At 40.6% G+C, this 14,047-nt stretch overlaps 1 protein-coding gene across 3 annotated transcripts; it reads left to right on the top strand.

Moving 5' to 3' along the window:
- The first annotated feature begins 207 nt into the window (after positions 1-207).
- On the top strand, positions 208-13,615 carry POLR3F (RNA polymerase III subunit F). 3 transcript variants are annotated; one of them, XM_027621281.1, is made up of 10 exons: positions 208-334; positions 2,270-2,387; positions 5,238-5,305; positions 5,687-5,707; positions 5,836-5,903; positions 7,196-7,308; positions 10,321-10,464; positions 10,672-10,779; positions 11,666-11,857; positions 13,478-13,615. In XM_027621281.1, exons 1-10 carry the CDS (start codon positions 273-275, stop codon positions 13,553-13,555), a joined length of 972 nt encoding a protein of 323 aa, XP_027477082.1. In that variant the 5' UTR covers positions 208-272; the 3' UTR covers positions 13,556-13,615. The 3 variants fall into 3 exon arrangements, with proteins under 3 accessions (XP_027477082.1, XP_027477083.1, XP_027477084.1); XM_027621282.1 differs by lacking the exon at positions 5,687-5,707; XM_027621283.1 differs by lacking the exon at positions 10,321-10,464.
- Positions 13,616-14,047: the final 432 nt, after the last annotated feature.

Below are 14,047 nucleotides of genomic sequence, written 5' to 3'. Positions count from 1 at the left end.
CCAACTCAGAGTGAAGGAACCAGGCTCATTCGTCCGACAGGCATTGACTTTCTGAAAAACAAGATGTAGCGGCGCGGGCAAATGAGGCGGATCAGGCGCCCCTTGGCCACCTCAAGCCGACAGAACAAGTAAGGACCGGCTGCGACACGAGGAAGAAGGCCCCTGCCCAAGCCGGGCGCCGTTTTTCCCCAATTCCCGGTTCCTCGGTTCCCGGACTGGCTATCTGGCGACCCCGAGCGTCTCTCCCCACAGGGGCCGGGAACTGGGCAGTCATGGCTGAGGTGAAAGTGAAGGTGCAGCCACCCGACGCGGATCCGGTCGAAATAGAAAACAGGTAAAACCAGTGAGGTTCGCTTCCCGGCTCTGGAGCCCCCCGCAGGCGGCGGGACGTTTGGGCAGCCGGACGCCTTCTCCCGGGACCCTCGGTAGATACTGGCGCGTGCAGGAAGGAGACTGGGGATTTGGAACCCCTCTCCCATCCCTGGAACGTAGACTTCTTAAGAAGTTCCGAGCGAGTTTGACAGTTTGTAACTTTCTGTATCTCCCCTTGCCCCGGTGCTGTTCTGAAAGTTGTGATGATGTGCTTCCTTCCTGCATTAAGGTGATCTACGCCTGGAGAGGACTCGGTGTTTTTCCCGTAGTACTTGTAGCTACATATTCTCATCCAGGATCGTTCTTGTCGCTAAGAGAACTCTCAAGACAGAACATTTGGGCGAAGTTAGGATGCACTCTGTGGTTTTTGAAGAGACATTGAGCCAAATGGTTTCCGTGCAGTACTTAAGTCAAGATTTTAGGTCACCTAAAGCCTCTCCTAATTTTAAATTCGCTATCCGTGCACTATTTTTAGGTTCACATAGTTTTAGAAGACCTTAACTTTCTCAAACTTATGAAAACACGTATGATGATCCTATGACAAAGGGGATATTTGGGCTTATTTTTGTTTGGTAGAGATAATTCCAAAAGCAAGCCCCAGTTATGGTGACTTGTCATAACAAATTTTGCCTTCCTACCAGAAGTGTCTGATTTGCCTTCTCCTTGCAGACTTATGGCTGCCCAGCGCACTGAATATTTATTTTGTCATACTTGTTCCATCTGAGAACATTGAAGCTTCAGCTTTAATATTTTTTTTCTGTGTTTTCATTTGACTTTTGTTCTAATTTAAAGTTCATATTAGTGAGAAAAAGAAACATTTTTAAATAATAGTAATAATGTAAACATATATTTATCTTACCCAATTTCTAACATGCTTTAATTCAGAACCATCATAGAAACCTAGATTATCTGATTTTAGCATGGGGCCCTTGGGTGGCTCAATAGATAAGCGTCCAACTCTTGATTTCAGCTCAGATCATGATCTCAGGGTTGTAAGATCAAGCCCCACATTGGGCTCCGTGCTGGGCGTGGAACCTGCTTAGGATTCTCTCTCTCCCTCTCCCTCTGCCCTTCCCTCCTTACCGCCTCCCCCCAACTAATCCTCCCACTAAAAACAAACAAACAAATAGATTATCTGCCAAATGTGAATAAAGGCACGATTTCTTTCTTCCTTCCTTTCTTTCTTTTTCTTTCTTTCTTTTTTTAAGACTTGGAACCTTAAATGGAATTTTTTTTTTGCTTCTTTTTTATTTTGTCATGTTATGTTAATCACCATACATTACATCATTAGTTTTTGATGTAGTGATCCATGATTCATTGTTTGCGTATAATACCCAGTGCTCCACGCAGTACGTGCCCTCTTTAATACCCATCACCAGGCTAACCCATCCCCCCACTCCCCTCCCCTCTAGAACCCTCAGTTTGTTTCTCAGAGTCCATAGTCTTTCATGGTTCATCTCCCCCTCCAATTTCCCCCCCTTCATTTTTCCCTTCCTACTATCTTCTTTTTTTTAACATATAATGTATTATTTGTTTCAGAGGTACAGGTCTGTGATTCAACAGTCTTACACAATTCACAGCGCTCACCGTAGCACATCCCCTCCCCAATGTCTATCACCCAGCCACCCCATCCCTCCCACCCCCCACCACTCCAGCAACACTCAGTTTGTTTCCTGAGATTAAGAATTCCTCATATCAGTGAGATCATATGATACATGTCTTTCTCTGATTGACTTATTGCACTCAGTATAGCACCCTTCAGTTCCATCCACGTCGTTGCAAATGGCAAGATTTCATTCTAAAGGCACAATTTCAAACTGTTCTGCTTGTATCCCCGCCGCCCCACCTCTTGAAATAGGTAAAAACATGAATAATATTGAACTGCCTTTCTTCCTAGGATTATAGAATTATGTCATCAGTTCCCTCATGGAATCACAGACCAAGTAATTCAGAATGAAATGCCTCATATAGAAGCCCAGCAGCGGGCAGTGGCCATCAATAGACTGTTGTCCATGGTAAGGCAAATTCAACTAGTTCACGTAATCATTTATGTGCTGTGACTGTCATTACTTCCTAGTATGTGAAACCATTCGAAAGTGTCTTAGGTTAAGACTCCAAGCCAGGAAACAGCTCAGACTGCCTGAACTGAGGAAGGAAGAAATAATTACACATCATTTTACAAGATGAATGAGGGGCACCTGTGTGGTGCAGTCGGTTAAGCATCTGACTCTTGGTTTCCATTCAGGTCATGATCTCTGAGTTTGGGATCAAGACCCATGTGGGCTCTGTGCTCAGTGGAGAGTCTGCCTGAGATTTTCTCTGTCCCTCTCCCTCTGCCCGCCTCCCCCGTGTGCTACCTCTCTCTCAAATAAATAAATAATTTTTAAAAATGAATAAAATAAATGTATTTTGTTTTAACCGTTGTATTTGTTGACCTAATTGTCATCGTGTACACAGGGCACATAGGGCTAGTCTGCTCTCACCTTCTGTTTACTTCCTGCTGCCGATGTTGGACCATTCCCTATGAAATATGCCCTGTGCCAGCTATCACAAAGTCAGTTCGTTAGGGTTTCTCCCTCCACAATTTCACTTTGAGCATTTCAGGAGGCAGGAATGAGTCCAGTAACACTACAATGGGGTTTTTCAATGAAGCCCTTCTACCTGCTTTTACCTCTTCTCTTGTCCTGGGGCCTTAGTGTCATTCTCCTCCACTGTCCAAAAATATCCCACCTTGTGGCACCCCATCCTCTAAGTCTACCTAATTCTCCTTCCATTTCCCCTACATCAGAGATCCCCTGTCTTGAAAGCATTTCACTTTGGTCGTAGTAGAAATTGGGTAAAAGATTTCTACACTAAGGACTCATGGAAATTTGAGGACAGGTGAACTTTCTGTTAAACTACTCCCTTCAACCTTCTAGCTTAGTGGCTGGAAAACTTTTTCTGTAAAGTGCCAGATAGTATGTATTTAGGCTTTGCAGGCCATGTGGTTTCTGTCACAAGTACTCAACTCTACAGGAAAGTAGCCATGAACCATACATAAACAAACGAGCATGGCTGCATTCTAGTAAAACTTTATTTATAAAAACAAGCGGTGGGCCAGATTGCTGATCTCTCTTTTAGTACTGCTGGTGATCTCTAATCAGTTCACCCTGGTGAAGGACTTGGCTCCAGGAGGGATAGTGGAAGGGATGCTGGAAGTTGGGGCAATGGAAACTGTTTTTGTCCTCTGACTACCCTTTCAGCCCTTTGCTTTCTGTCTGAAAATCATCCTCAGTATCTCCCCCTCTCTTTCTCTACCTCTGCAGCCCCATCCACTGCCAGTCCTGTTGTCTGGAGGATATAAGCGGTGGTGGAGCTATGATGAATTTTAAGGGAATAAGTATTAGTAAATCACAAAGTGTTGCTGATTTTAGCTCTTAAACAGCTCTCAGATTTGCCCCCTCATTTCCATTCCTACTACTCCCGCGTGTGTTCAGGTCTTGGCTTTTTCCTGGACTGTACAGTGTATTCTAACCCGCTCTCCTGGCTCCGTCTGCCTTAGAGAAGCCAGCCTGATCATCTTAAACACAGATCTGGCCAAGTCACTTCTGACCCAGAATCTCAGCCCTAGAGATTCAAGTCCAAACTTGTGGCTTTACCACACTGAGCTGCTACCTTCCTCACCTGCCTCATCTGCCATCACTCTGCCTCAAAAGTTAAGTTTCAGAGAATGGATTGTTTTTGGTTCCCTGCCGCCTCATGCCTCAGGTCCTTTGTCTTCCCTGGTTAGAACGCCCTTCTTCCCTTTCCTCACAGACTAACTCCTCATTATCCTTCAAGACTCAGCTCCGCTTTCTGTCTCCCAGAAAGCCTCCCTGAACCCCAGGTTGGGCCAAAGCTGCTGCTCTGAGCGCCTGTTCTACTCTTCACTTACCTCTATGTTAGTTGAGATAAGTTGATAGTTGAAATTAGCTGTGTGATTCTCTTTTAGAATTCAAGTTGGTGCCCCCAAACATATATCACAGTATGGGTGTTCAGCAAACATTCATAGGCTGAATTAAACAACCTCCAAATGGAACTTTGTGGTTCAATTTTGCTACTTAGTGGGGTCCGGGGAAGAAGTTATTGCTGTTCATCCATATGTAAACCTGTTTGCAAGTCATGTGTCATCCCAGTCTTTACTCACGGGAATGGGGCCTCTCAGTCATGGGTTCCCCAAACTGCCAGAAGCCCAGTGGTACAGCCACCTAAGTGCTCCAGTGTTCAGACCCAAGGAATTTCCAGATCACATCAGACAGGCTTTACTTTACTTTTGGCTTGTTATATAAAACCAAAACTATTGCATCTTTTATTCATTGCTTGATCTTTCTGCCTAACTATCCAGGTAATACAATAGAAATCACACAAATCAGTAAATGTCACTATTAACATTGCAAATTTTATTTGATCATCATGTTATAGAATATTTATGCATGTTAGTCTTTTGAACTTTTTATTTATATAAATTATATTTTCATTTTTACGTTTATATTATATATACTTAGTGAATTTATTTGAATGTGGATTTTTATTTATTATTCTAAAGCTGCTTGTTCAGAATTCATTACACATTGGTCATATAACCAAGCCAGAATATAGCATATAGGAAACTGTTAGGTATTTATATTTTGGAAAATGACGAACTAAGGAGCTATGTGTTTTCAAAAATATATTACATGTGATATGTAGGCAAAAACTTAAGTCTCAAGTGAGGAACTAACAACTGTGCAGGGTAGGATATTTTGGTTTGTGTAAAATTTTTTTTTAAAAATTAACATTTGTGATTGATTTGAAATATCTCCAAAATAATTCATTGTTATTTCTATAAAAAACAAAACAAACTTTAGGGTCAGTTGGATCTCTTAAGGAGCAATACAGGACTTCTGTATAGAATAAAGGATTCTCAGAATGCTGGGTAAGCCCCAATTTTTTTATTTTAAGAAATTTTAATTATTGCAAATGTAATAAATGTTTTGGGGGAAAATGTCAATATAGAATTGCATAATGTAAACCTGTCCTGCATACCATCCCCACCTCTTATCATGAGTTCCATTTCTCAGAGATAACTGCTCTTAATAATTTGGTATATGTCCTTTCTTCTAGGTATATATATAAATATATAGAAATGATTATATATTTATATACTATATATATAATCTCTTTTCTTTTTTTTTTCTTTTTCTTTCTTTCTTTTTTTTTTTTTTAACAAAAATGGGATCATGCTATCCATACTGTTTTGCAACTTGTTTTTTTCACTTACTATATCTTGGACATCTTTTCATTCTGGTACATACAGCCCTGTCTCATTCTTTTTAAGGTAAGCTCTTATTTTGGTAAATAAGTCAATGTGATGACCTTGTCTACTAATTCATTAAAGTAGTTATGTAGATTATTAGATTACCCTGTATCTCTTCGCCTTTTTAATTCTACTTTATTCCCCTGCAGTAAAATGAAAGGATCAGATAACCAAGAAAAACTAGTATATCAAATCATAGAGGATGCAGGAAATAAAGGTAAGCATGTGAAGGAGGAAACAGAAAAAAACGTTGTCTTTAGACCTGATATAGGGACTGAGCTCTGGCTTCCCAGGGTACAGATCTGTGTATAGAGAATGCTGCCATGTATATTAAAAGGAGAGGAAATAGAAATATATAATGTGCATATGCTTGAAGGACACCCAGGTGTGATGCCGCTGCTGTTAGCTCATGGGAAGCAGGAGCTAGATGGCTGTTGGCCGGGATGGAAAGAAACTTCTGAATTCTGAACCATGGAAATGTACTATCGATTCAAAATAAATCAGTTAAAACTTAAGTTTTTTTTTTTTAATCTTCATTTCTTCATCTTCATCTTATCTGTAAATTGTGGATAATACCATCTCTGTCTTGTTTTTGCAAAAACCAGAGGGATGTCCAGTGCAGTGTGGCAGTGTCCCGACAGAGGTCCCTCAGCAACTTTGGTTTTCTCTATCCCTCTTACAGAACTATATCTAAATAGCTATTATTACACTTTAGGATCTATTTGAGTCACTGATATTAGTTTCAACAATGTATCAATAATGATATAACTTGAAATCATACCATTCTTCTATTATTAGGAGTTTAATATTTTAAAAATAGACATATGACAAAAGCCATTCTCTATTTTTTTTTTTAATTCTACCTATCTCATTATGCTTCTGTGCTGTAAAGAAAATAAGGTAACATGTTTAATATAAAATTCCACATACAGCCCTTCTTTGAAAGAGAAATCCTAGCTTCCTGCACAGGGCTTTCGGCTGTGAGAACTGCAATCTTCCATTTTTCATCTCCTAAATATAGGGTATAAATAATGGGTATACATGCACACAGATGCTTACATAAAGAGGTTTTTTTTGCTCTCCGTTGACAGTGGCAGCTGACCTTGGCCCAAACTTAAGTTACAATCTAAATACAATCTAAAGTAAAAATAATAGGAAACAGAAGTTGGGGTGTAGGAGGGGATGGAAGAGACAATGTTAGTTAATTCAGCAACATTCAAGATTTTTCTTCCATTAAAAAGTATCTTTTTCACATGTTTTTAAAAAGGTGCCACACTAGGATTCAAAGAAATGTCTGGTTAGAAGATAAAGCACGTAACTTCTTTATCATTTTGCATTCTTTTGTTGTTATCTGAGATTCTTACTCTAAGTCACTGTTTTTCCTATAGCTATGCCCTAGGAATGTATACATATATACATATTTTGCTAGTTTTGGCCTGCGATGTAAGCAGTAGGACTGTAGACACAAATCCTATGGTGTTGAACTCATTTTACTTTACTTTCTTACAGGAATATGGAGCAGAGATATCCGATACAAAAGTAACTTGCCATTAACAGAAATTAACAAAATTCTAAAGAATTTGGAAAGTAAAAAGCTTATCAAAGCTGTTAAGTCTGTGGCAGTGAGTAGTTTTTCCTTACCCCAAGTGTTCACTGTATTGTTTTGCTCCAAGTATGTTTCAAGATCTTATTGTTCTTTAAGCTATGTCATGATTTAAAACTACTAGTCAAAAAGATTTTTTGAAATTTAGTTCATGTTGGATTGGTTTGGAGACGTTGCTTAGATTTATCACTGCCTAACCGTGTCTCACCCACTTGAAAAGCTAAAACTACTATACTCTTCAGTTAGGAATTTTTGGAATCATGAACATTTTTCCTGGATTTTCAGCATGAAATATAATTTACTTCATTCTAGCATGTTAGGTTACTCTTTCAATAAATACCTATTGTGTGTTTACTCTGTGCCAAGCACTGTTGTGGGTGCTTGTGCTACATTAGTGAACAAGTCAGAGAAAGATCTCTGCCCTGGTAGAGTGTCTGTTCCAGGACATGGCGTTTTTCCTTCTCCTCATCCCAGCCCCCCTGCCCCATGACCTCCTTCAAGGGTTGCCACTCCAGAGCTGGCTCCATCAGGGACACCAGCTACTAACCTCACTGACCTAGGCGGAAGAAGACCCAAGATTCCCCTAAACTAAAGTTTGCTTGAATACGGATTTCAGCAAATAAGAATTTGATGTTCATCATTTGAGATTTTATTTATCAAATGATATTTTTAACTTACCACACTCTTATTTAATTAATTATTTATTTATTTTAAAGATTTTATTTATTTTTAGAGAGAGAGGGAGTGCGATCACAGGGAGGGGCAGAGGGGGAAGGAGAAAGAATCTCCAGCAGGCTTGGTGCTGAGCATGGAGCCTGACACAGGGCTCGATCTCACAACACTGAGATCATGACCTGAGCCAAAATCAATAGCCAGACACTTAACAGACTGTGCCACCCATGCGCCCCCCAGTCCCTAATTTAGAACATTATCTCCCTTCAGCATTTTTAATGGATGATTTCAAATATATACAAGAGTAGAGAAAATAATACAAGTCCCCACATACCAATCACCCAGCTTCACTTTGCCAATCCTTCTTCTCCATCTTTATTTTTAATAACAGCTTTATTGAGATAATTGACATACCATAAAATGCACATGTTTAAAATGTACAATTTGGTAGTTCATAGTATACCCACAGAGTCGTGCATCCATCACACTATTCTAATTTTAGGACATTTTCATCACCCCTGAAATGTGACCCCACTAGGAGTCACTCCCCAGCCTCCCTGCGCATAGGCCCTGACAACCACTAATGTAGTTTCTGTCTCTGTAGATTTGCCTTCTCTGGACATTTTGTATAAACAGAATCATATACCATGTGGTCTTTTGTGTCGGGCTTCTTTCATTTACATGATGTTTTCAAGGTTTCAAACTAAAGTACTATTGGATTATAACCCAAAGTTTTATATATATATATATGTATATGTATATATATATATTCATGAATCCATACAAATGTAAATGTTTAAATAAATAAATAACGGATTGGGGTGCCTCGGTGGCTCAGTCAGTTAAGCGTCCGACTCTTGATTTCAGCTCAGGTCATAATCTCAGGGTCGTGAGATCAAGTCCCACATTGGACTCCGCGCTCAGTGCAGAGTCTGCTTGTCCCTTTCCCCCTCGCTTGTACTTGCTCGCTCTCTCTCCCTCTCAAATAAGTAAATAAATGACAGATCTTCCCATGAGTAGGTAGAGGCAGAATAGACAAACCTCCTGTGCAGAAGAATTCCACGTAATTTAGGTGGACACTCCACCTTCAAGGAAGTGGAATGTAACTCCCGTTCCTTAAGTGTGGGCTGTGCATAGTGATGTCTTTCCACACATGGAAAGGCTAGGTGGGAAAAAGTCAGTTTACAGGGGAGAAAACAGAGAAACACTACCTCAAGCCACATGATCAAGGTTAACCTCAACACAGAAGTCATATTGATGGTGATCAGTCATCACTTGGTGACAATCAAGTGCCCTTGATAGGATGTGATGAGAAGGGCACTTTTCCTCCGTGTCTTTTCTCCCGTCTAAGCATGAGAAAAACATCAGACAGATCCCAGTCAAGGGATGTCCTACAGAATACCAGACCAGTAATTCTCAGAACTGGCAAGTTATCAAAAGCAAGGAAAGTCTGAGAATTTGCCAAGGAAACATGGCAAGTAAATGTAATGCGGTCCTGAATAGGTCCTTGGACCAGAAAAAGGATATTAGGGAAAAACTAAGGAAACCTCAGTGATGTGTAGACTTTAGTTAATAATGGTGTATCGATATTGGTTCATTAATTGTAATAAACACAACCTACTAATATATTAAGAGGGGAAACTGAGCACAAGATAAATGTACCATCTTTATAATAATTGTGTAAATCTAAAACTGCTCTAAAATATAAAGTTCTGAAGGGTGCCTGGGTGGCTCAGTCAGGTAAGCATCTGACTCTTGATCTCAGCTCAGGTCGTGATCTCAGGGTCATGAGATCGAGCCCCACATCAATTCCATGCTGGGTGTGGAACCTGCTTAAGAGTCTCTCTCTCTCTACCCACCTCTCTCCCTCCCTGCCCCTTCCCCACCCCTGGCTCCAAAGAAAAAAGTTTTGAGGGTTTTTTCTTAAATTTTTATTTTATTTTATTTTTTTAAGATTTTATTTATTTATTTGACAGAGAGAGAGCACAAGCAGGAGGAGTAGCAGAGGGAAAAGGAGAGGCAGGGTCCCCACTGAGCAGGGAGCCCGACCAGGGAGCCCAATGCGAGCTTGATCCCAGGACCCCAGGATCACAACCCAAGCTGAAGGCAGACGCTTAACCAACTGAGCCACCCAGGTGCCCCGAGGGTTTTTTTTAAATCTCAGTTTTGGAAGACTTGGTTATCTTTTCTTTTTCTCAAGATAGACTGATTGATTGATTCATTCATTCATTCAGAGTGCGTGGGCACAAGCCAGGGGCCCGATCTCATGACCCTGAGATCAAGAGTCAGATGCTTAACCAGGCACCCCTGGCAGACTTGGTTATCTTATAACCACATCTACTATGCATTTTTTCCCTAGGCCTCAAAAAAGAAAGTATATATGCTCTATAACCTGCAACCGGACCGGTCTGTGACTGGTGGAGCCTGGTACAGTGACCAGGATTTTGAGTCAGAATTTGTAGAGGTGCTTAACCAACAGTGCTTTAAATTCCTACAAACCAAGGTGAGGCATAATAGAGGAAACCTCACTGCAGATCTTTTTTTAAAAGTTGCTTCATAAAGGATGTTTAATCTTGTATATCATATTTTATAGGACTTGAATTCAAATCGGTAATTTTTACATAACAATATATTCTGTTGATTGCACACTATGTAGTTATATTCAGAAAACACCGTGTTCTTGCTGAGAGTTATGTTTCTACCCTTATAGGCAGAAACAGCACGAGAAAGCAAACAGAATCCAATGATACAAAGAAATAGTTCATTTGCCTCATCACATGAAGTGTGGAAGTATATCTGTGAATTGGGGATCAGTAAGGTGAGAACACAGTTTTTAATTTTCATCTTATTTTGTAAAGGTTACTCTTCATCATAGGAATATAGTTTACGGTGTATTCTAAACATAATTGGACCCAGACCCTTTTTTCAGGTGATACCTGTGAACATTCTACAGAACCCACTTTGAGAAAGCACTGTCTTAAGCCATTTAGACAAAGGTGACTGTCATGCCATCAGGCACTGTGGGATCTGTATGTACTTAGCTTGTGATACAGAGTAGCAGAGTAGAGGCCTGGCAGTTCATTGCACTACCAAAATGCGAAAGTCTGTTGACAAGTCCTTGACTTTCTCAGGGACATTTCAACGTAGATGCCAAACATCAGTCATCACATCAGTTGTCATTTATTGGTATTGTGTCCCCCTTGTAAGTTGTGAGTAGTGGTGTCAACATATGCTTTTGAAGACCCCTATACATAAAGACACTGTGCTGGGTGCTTTTCATAATCAGAGAAGAAACTGAAGTGGCCGCTTGGACAAGTCATTTTCATTTCCTAGACCCCAAATCTCTCATTTATTAAAAAAAGTAGGCATTTGGACTATTTGATGTCTAAAGTAACTTTCTGTTCAAACATTTTGTAAATCCCCATTAAATTCTTGCCGCAAAAATGTTAAAAGACTTCTAAATTTTACTGAAGAGGGTGGACAAATAGAAAGTATCAAATTCAACATGAGGTTAGAGTTCTATCCCTAGCATTTCTGTGGTTTGTGCTAACCTGGGCTGTTGTTCAACCCATGCTTTTAGTGACTCACCAGCATAATGCTTCCCCATTTCACCGAGGAATTGCGGACCCTTTACAGTTTAAAGACTCTCCCAAAGGATGTCTTCTTGTGCTTTTTGTGTCCTTTCTAATGCATCCCCTTTTCAGGTAGAGTTGTCCATGGAGGACATTGAAACGATCTTAAATACACTCATTTATGATGGGAAAGTGGAGATGACTATCATTGCTGCAAAAGAAGGCACGGTTGGCAGTGTAGATGGACACATGAAACTGTACAGAGCAGTCAATCCAATCATCCCACCCACGGGTTTGGTCCGGGCCCCGTGTGGACTCTGCCCGGTGAGTTAAAGTGGCTTCACTTCATACCTGACTGCCACCAAGTGCAAATGCCACCTAACTTACCAGTAAGCACACTCCAGTTTTCTGACTCTCAGGGTTGACCAACAGCGGCTCAAACCTCCATGTAACCTTGATGACAGGCCCTTGATGAACAAGTCATTGTTTACATTCTTTTTTAGAATAACCAGGTTGGGGAAATTTGTGTCTTCTACTCATGGCCCTGAAATGGACAATTTTTAATGACGGCTGATCATTTAACCCTAAGTAGGGAGGGAAATGAGATTTGCTGAGAACCCACCACAGGCCAGGCATATTCTTAAAGATTTATGTGGTCTCATTTAATCCTACTTCTGTCCCTTGGAGCTAGTGGTATTATTTCCGCCTAAGCATGAAGCTAAGGAAGCTGTAGGAGCTACAGCTTCGAGGTAACAACCAGGACGCAAACCCAGACATGTTCTTTCCCCTGCAGTGCGCCCCAGCACTCTTCATCCGGTCCCATGTAGTTCATGCCAGCTGTGTGCTGCAGGCACTGCCTCTGCCCTCGGGGCATTTATATTCTTGGGCTGCTGATGTAGGTTTTATTTCCTTACACTAGCCCTTGTCTATATGCCTAAGCTCTCTGTGTGCTGGTTTCAAGTCCTAGAAAAAACAGCGAGCATATTGGGAATTCTGTTTAGCATCCTTCAAAAAAAGGAATGTAGCTAACATGAAACCTTTGGTTAGTGATGTATATAGATCTGCTTTCCTGTTATCTGCTGATAGCCTTTGGCCCAGTGGCAGATGAGCAGGTCATCTTAGTGCTACAGTGAAAGGTTTCTCATTCACTAACTTTATAATCACACAGCCGGTCTGTTATAGCATGTTCTTAAATACAGCCTTAGTCTCTCTTTTTAAGATTTTATTTGAGAGAGGGAGAGAGAGAACAAGCAGTGGTTAAGGGGCAGAGGGAGAGGGAGAAGCAGACTCCCCTCTGAGCAGGGAAACTGACATGGGGCTTGATCCCAATCCTGGGATCATGACTTGAGCCAAAGGCAGACGCTTAACTAACTGGACCATGCAGGCGCCCTAAAAATTTTATTTTTAATATTGCTTTAAAAAATGGTTGGGTCGGGGCGCCTGAGTGGCTCAGTTGTTAAGTGTCTGCCTTTGGCTCAGGTCATGATGCCAGGATCCAGCCCCATGTCGGGCTCCCTGCTCCATGGGAAGCCTGCTTCTCCCTCTCCCACTGCCCCCTGCTTGTGTTCCCTCTCTCGCTGTGTCTCTGTCAAATAAATAAATTCTTTTTTTTTCTTAAGATTTTATTTATTTATTTGACAGAGAGAGAACACAAGCAGGGGGAGTGGGAAAGGGAGAAGCAGGCTTCCTGCTGAGCAGGGAGCCCGATGCAGAGCTTGATCCCAAGACCCTGAGATCATGACCTGAGCCGAAGGCAGCCACCTAACCAGCTGAGCTACCCAGGCGCCCCAAATAAATAAATTCTTTAAAAAAAAAAAACAAAAAACAATGGTTGGGTCTTGGATACTTTGTTAACAGAAATTTTAGTTGTAGGTGACATTTGAGACTTACAATGTAATAATTTTAAAACTCTCATTTGATTGTAAACTTTTTTCTTTTTTAAAGGTTTTTGATGACTGCCATGAAGGTGGTGAGATTTCACCATCTAACTGTATTTATATGACAGAGTGGCTCGAATTTTAATAGAGAACTAGGAACTTTACTGACATTTTGCAAATGAAGTTACTTTGGGAGCAGATAATTTAACTCATGATGGAACATCAAATTCCTTTGAAAGCAAACTTCACAATAATGGATAGACTTGCTGCTATGAAAAAGTATTTTTTTATCTATGAAGACTAAATTTATATTGGTAGAGTAGCCAACAGAATATGAAGCAGGTAAGGTTAATAGTGAAATCCATTCTTCAATAAATAAAATACTTTGAACTTCAGGAAGACCACCTTCTGAAGCTTTCAAGACTTTTGATGGTTCATGGAAAAAGAAGCCAACAAATCCATATTTGCCATATACTACAATAATGACTAAAGTTTAAAAATGCCCATTTTAAAGTTATTAAGGTCTTCATTGGAAAATTTTATATGTGGTTCACTATTGCCATTTCTGTTTTCTCTTTTCTCAGTGGTTTCATTGAGAAGGAATCAAAAGCGGTGAGTCAGGAATAGCACTTAGAGG

Source organism: Zalophus californianus, chromosome 8 (assembly GCF_009762305.2).
Source record: "Zalophus californianus isolate mZalCal1 chromosome 8, mZalCal1.pri.v2, whole genome shotgun sequence".
Classification (NCBI taxonomy): Eukaryota; Metazoa; Chordata; class Mammalia; order Carnivora; family Otariidae; genus Zalophus; species Zalophus californianus.
This window is presented reverse-complemented; position numbering and strand designations above follow the sequence as displayed.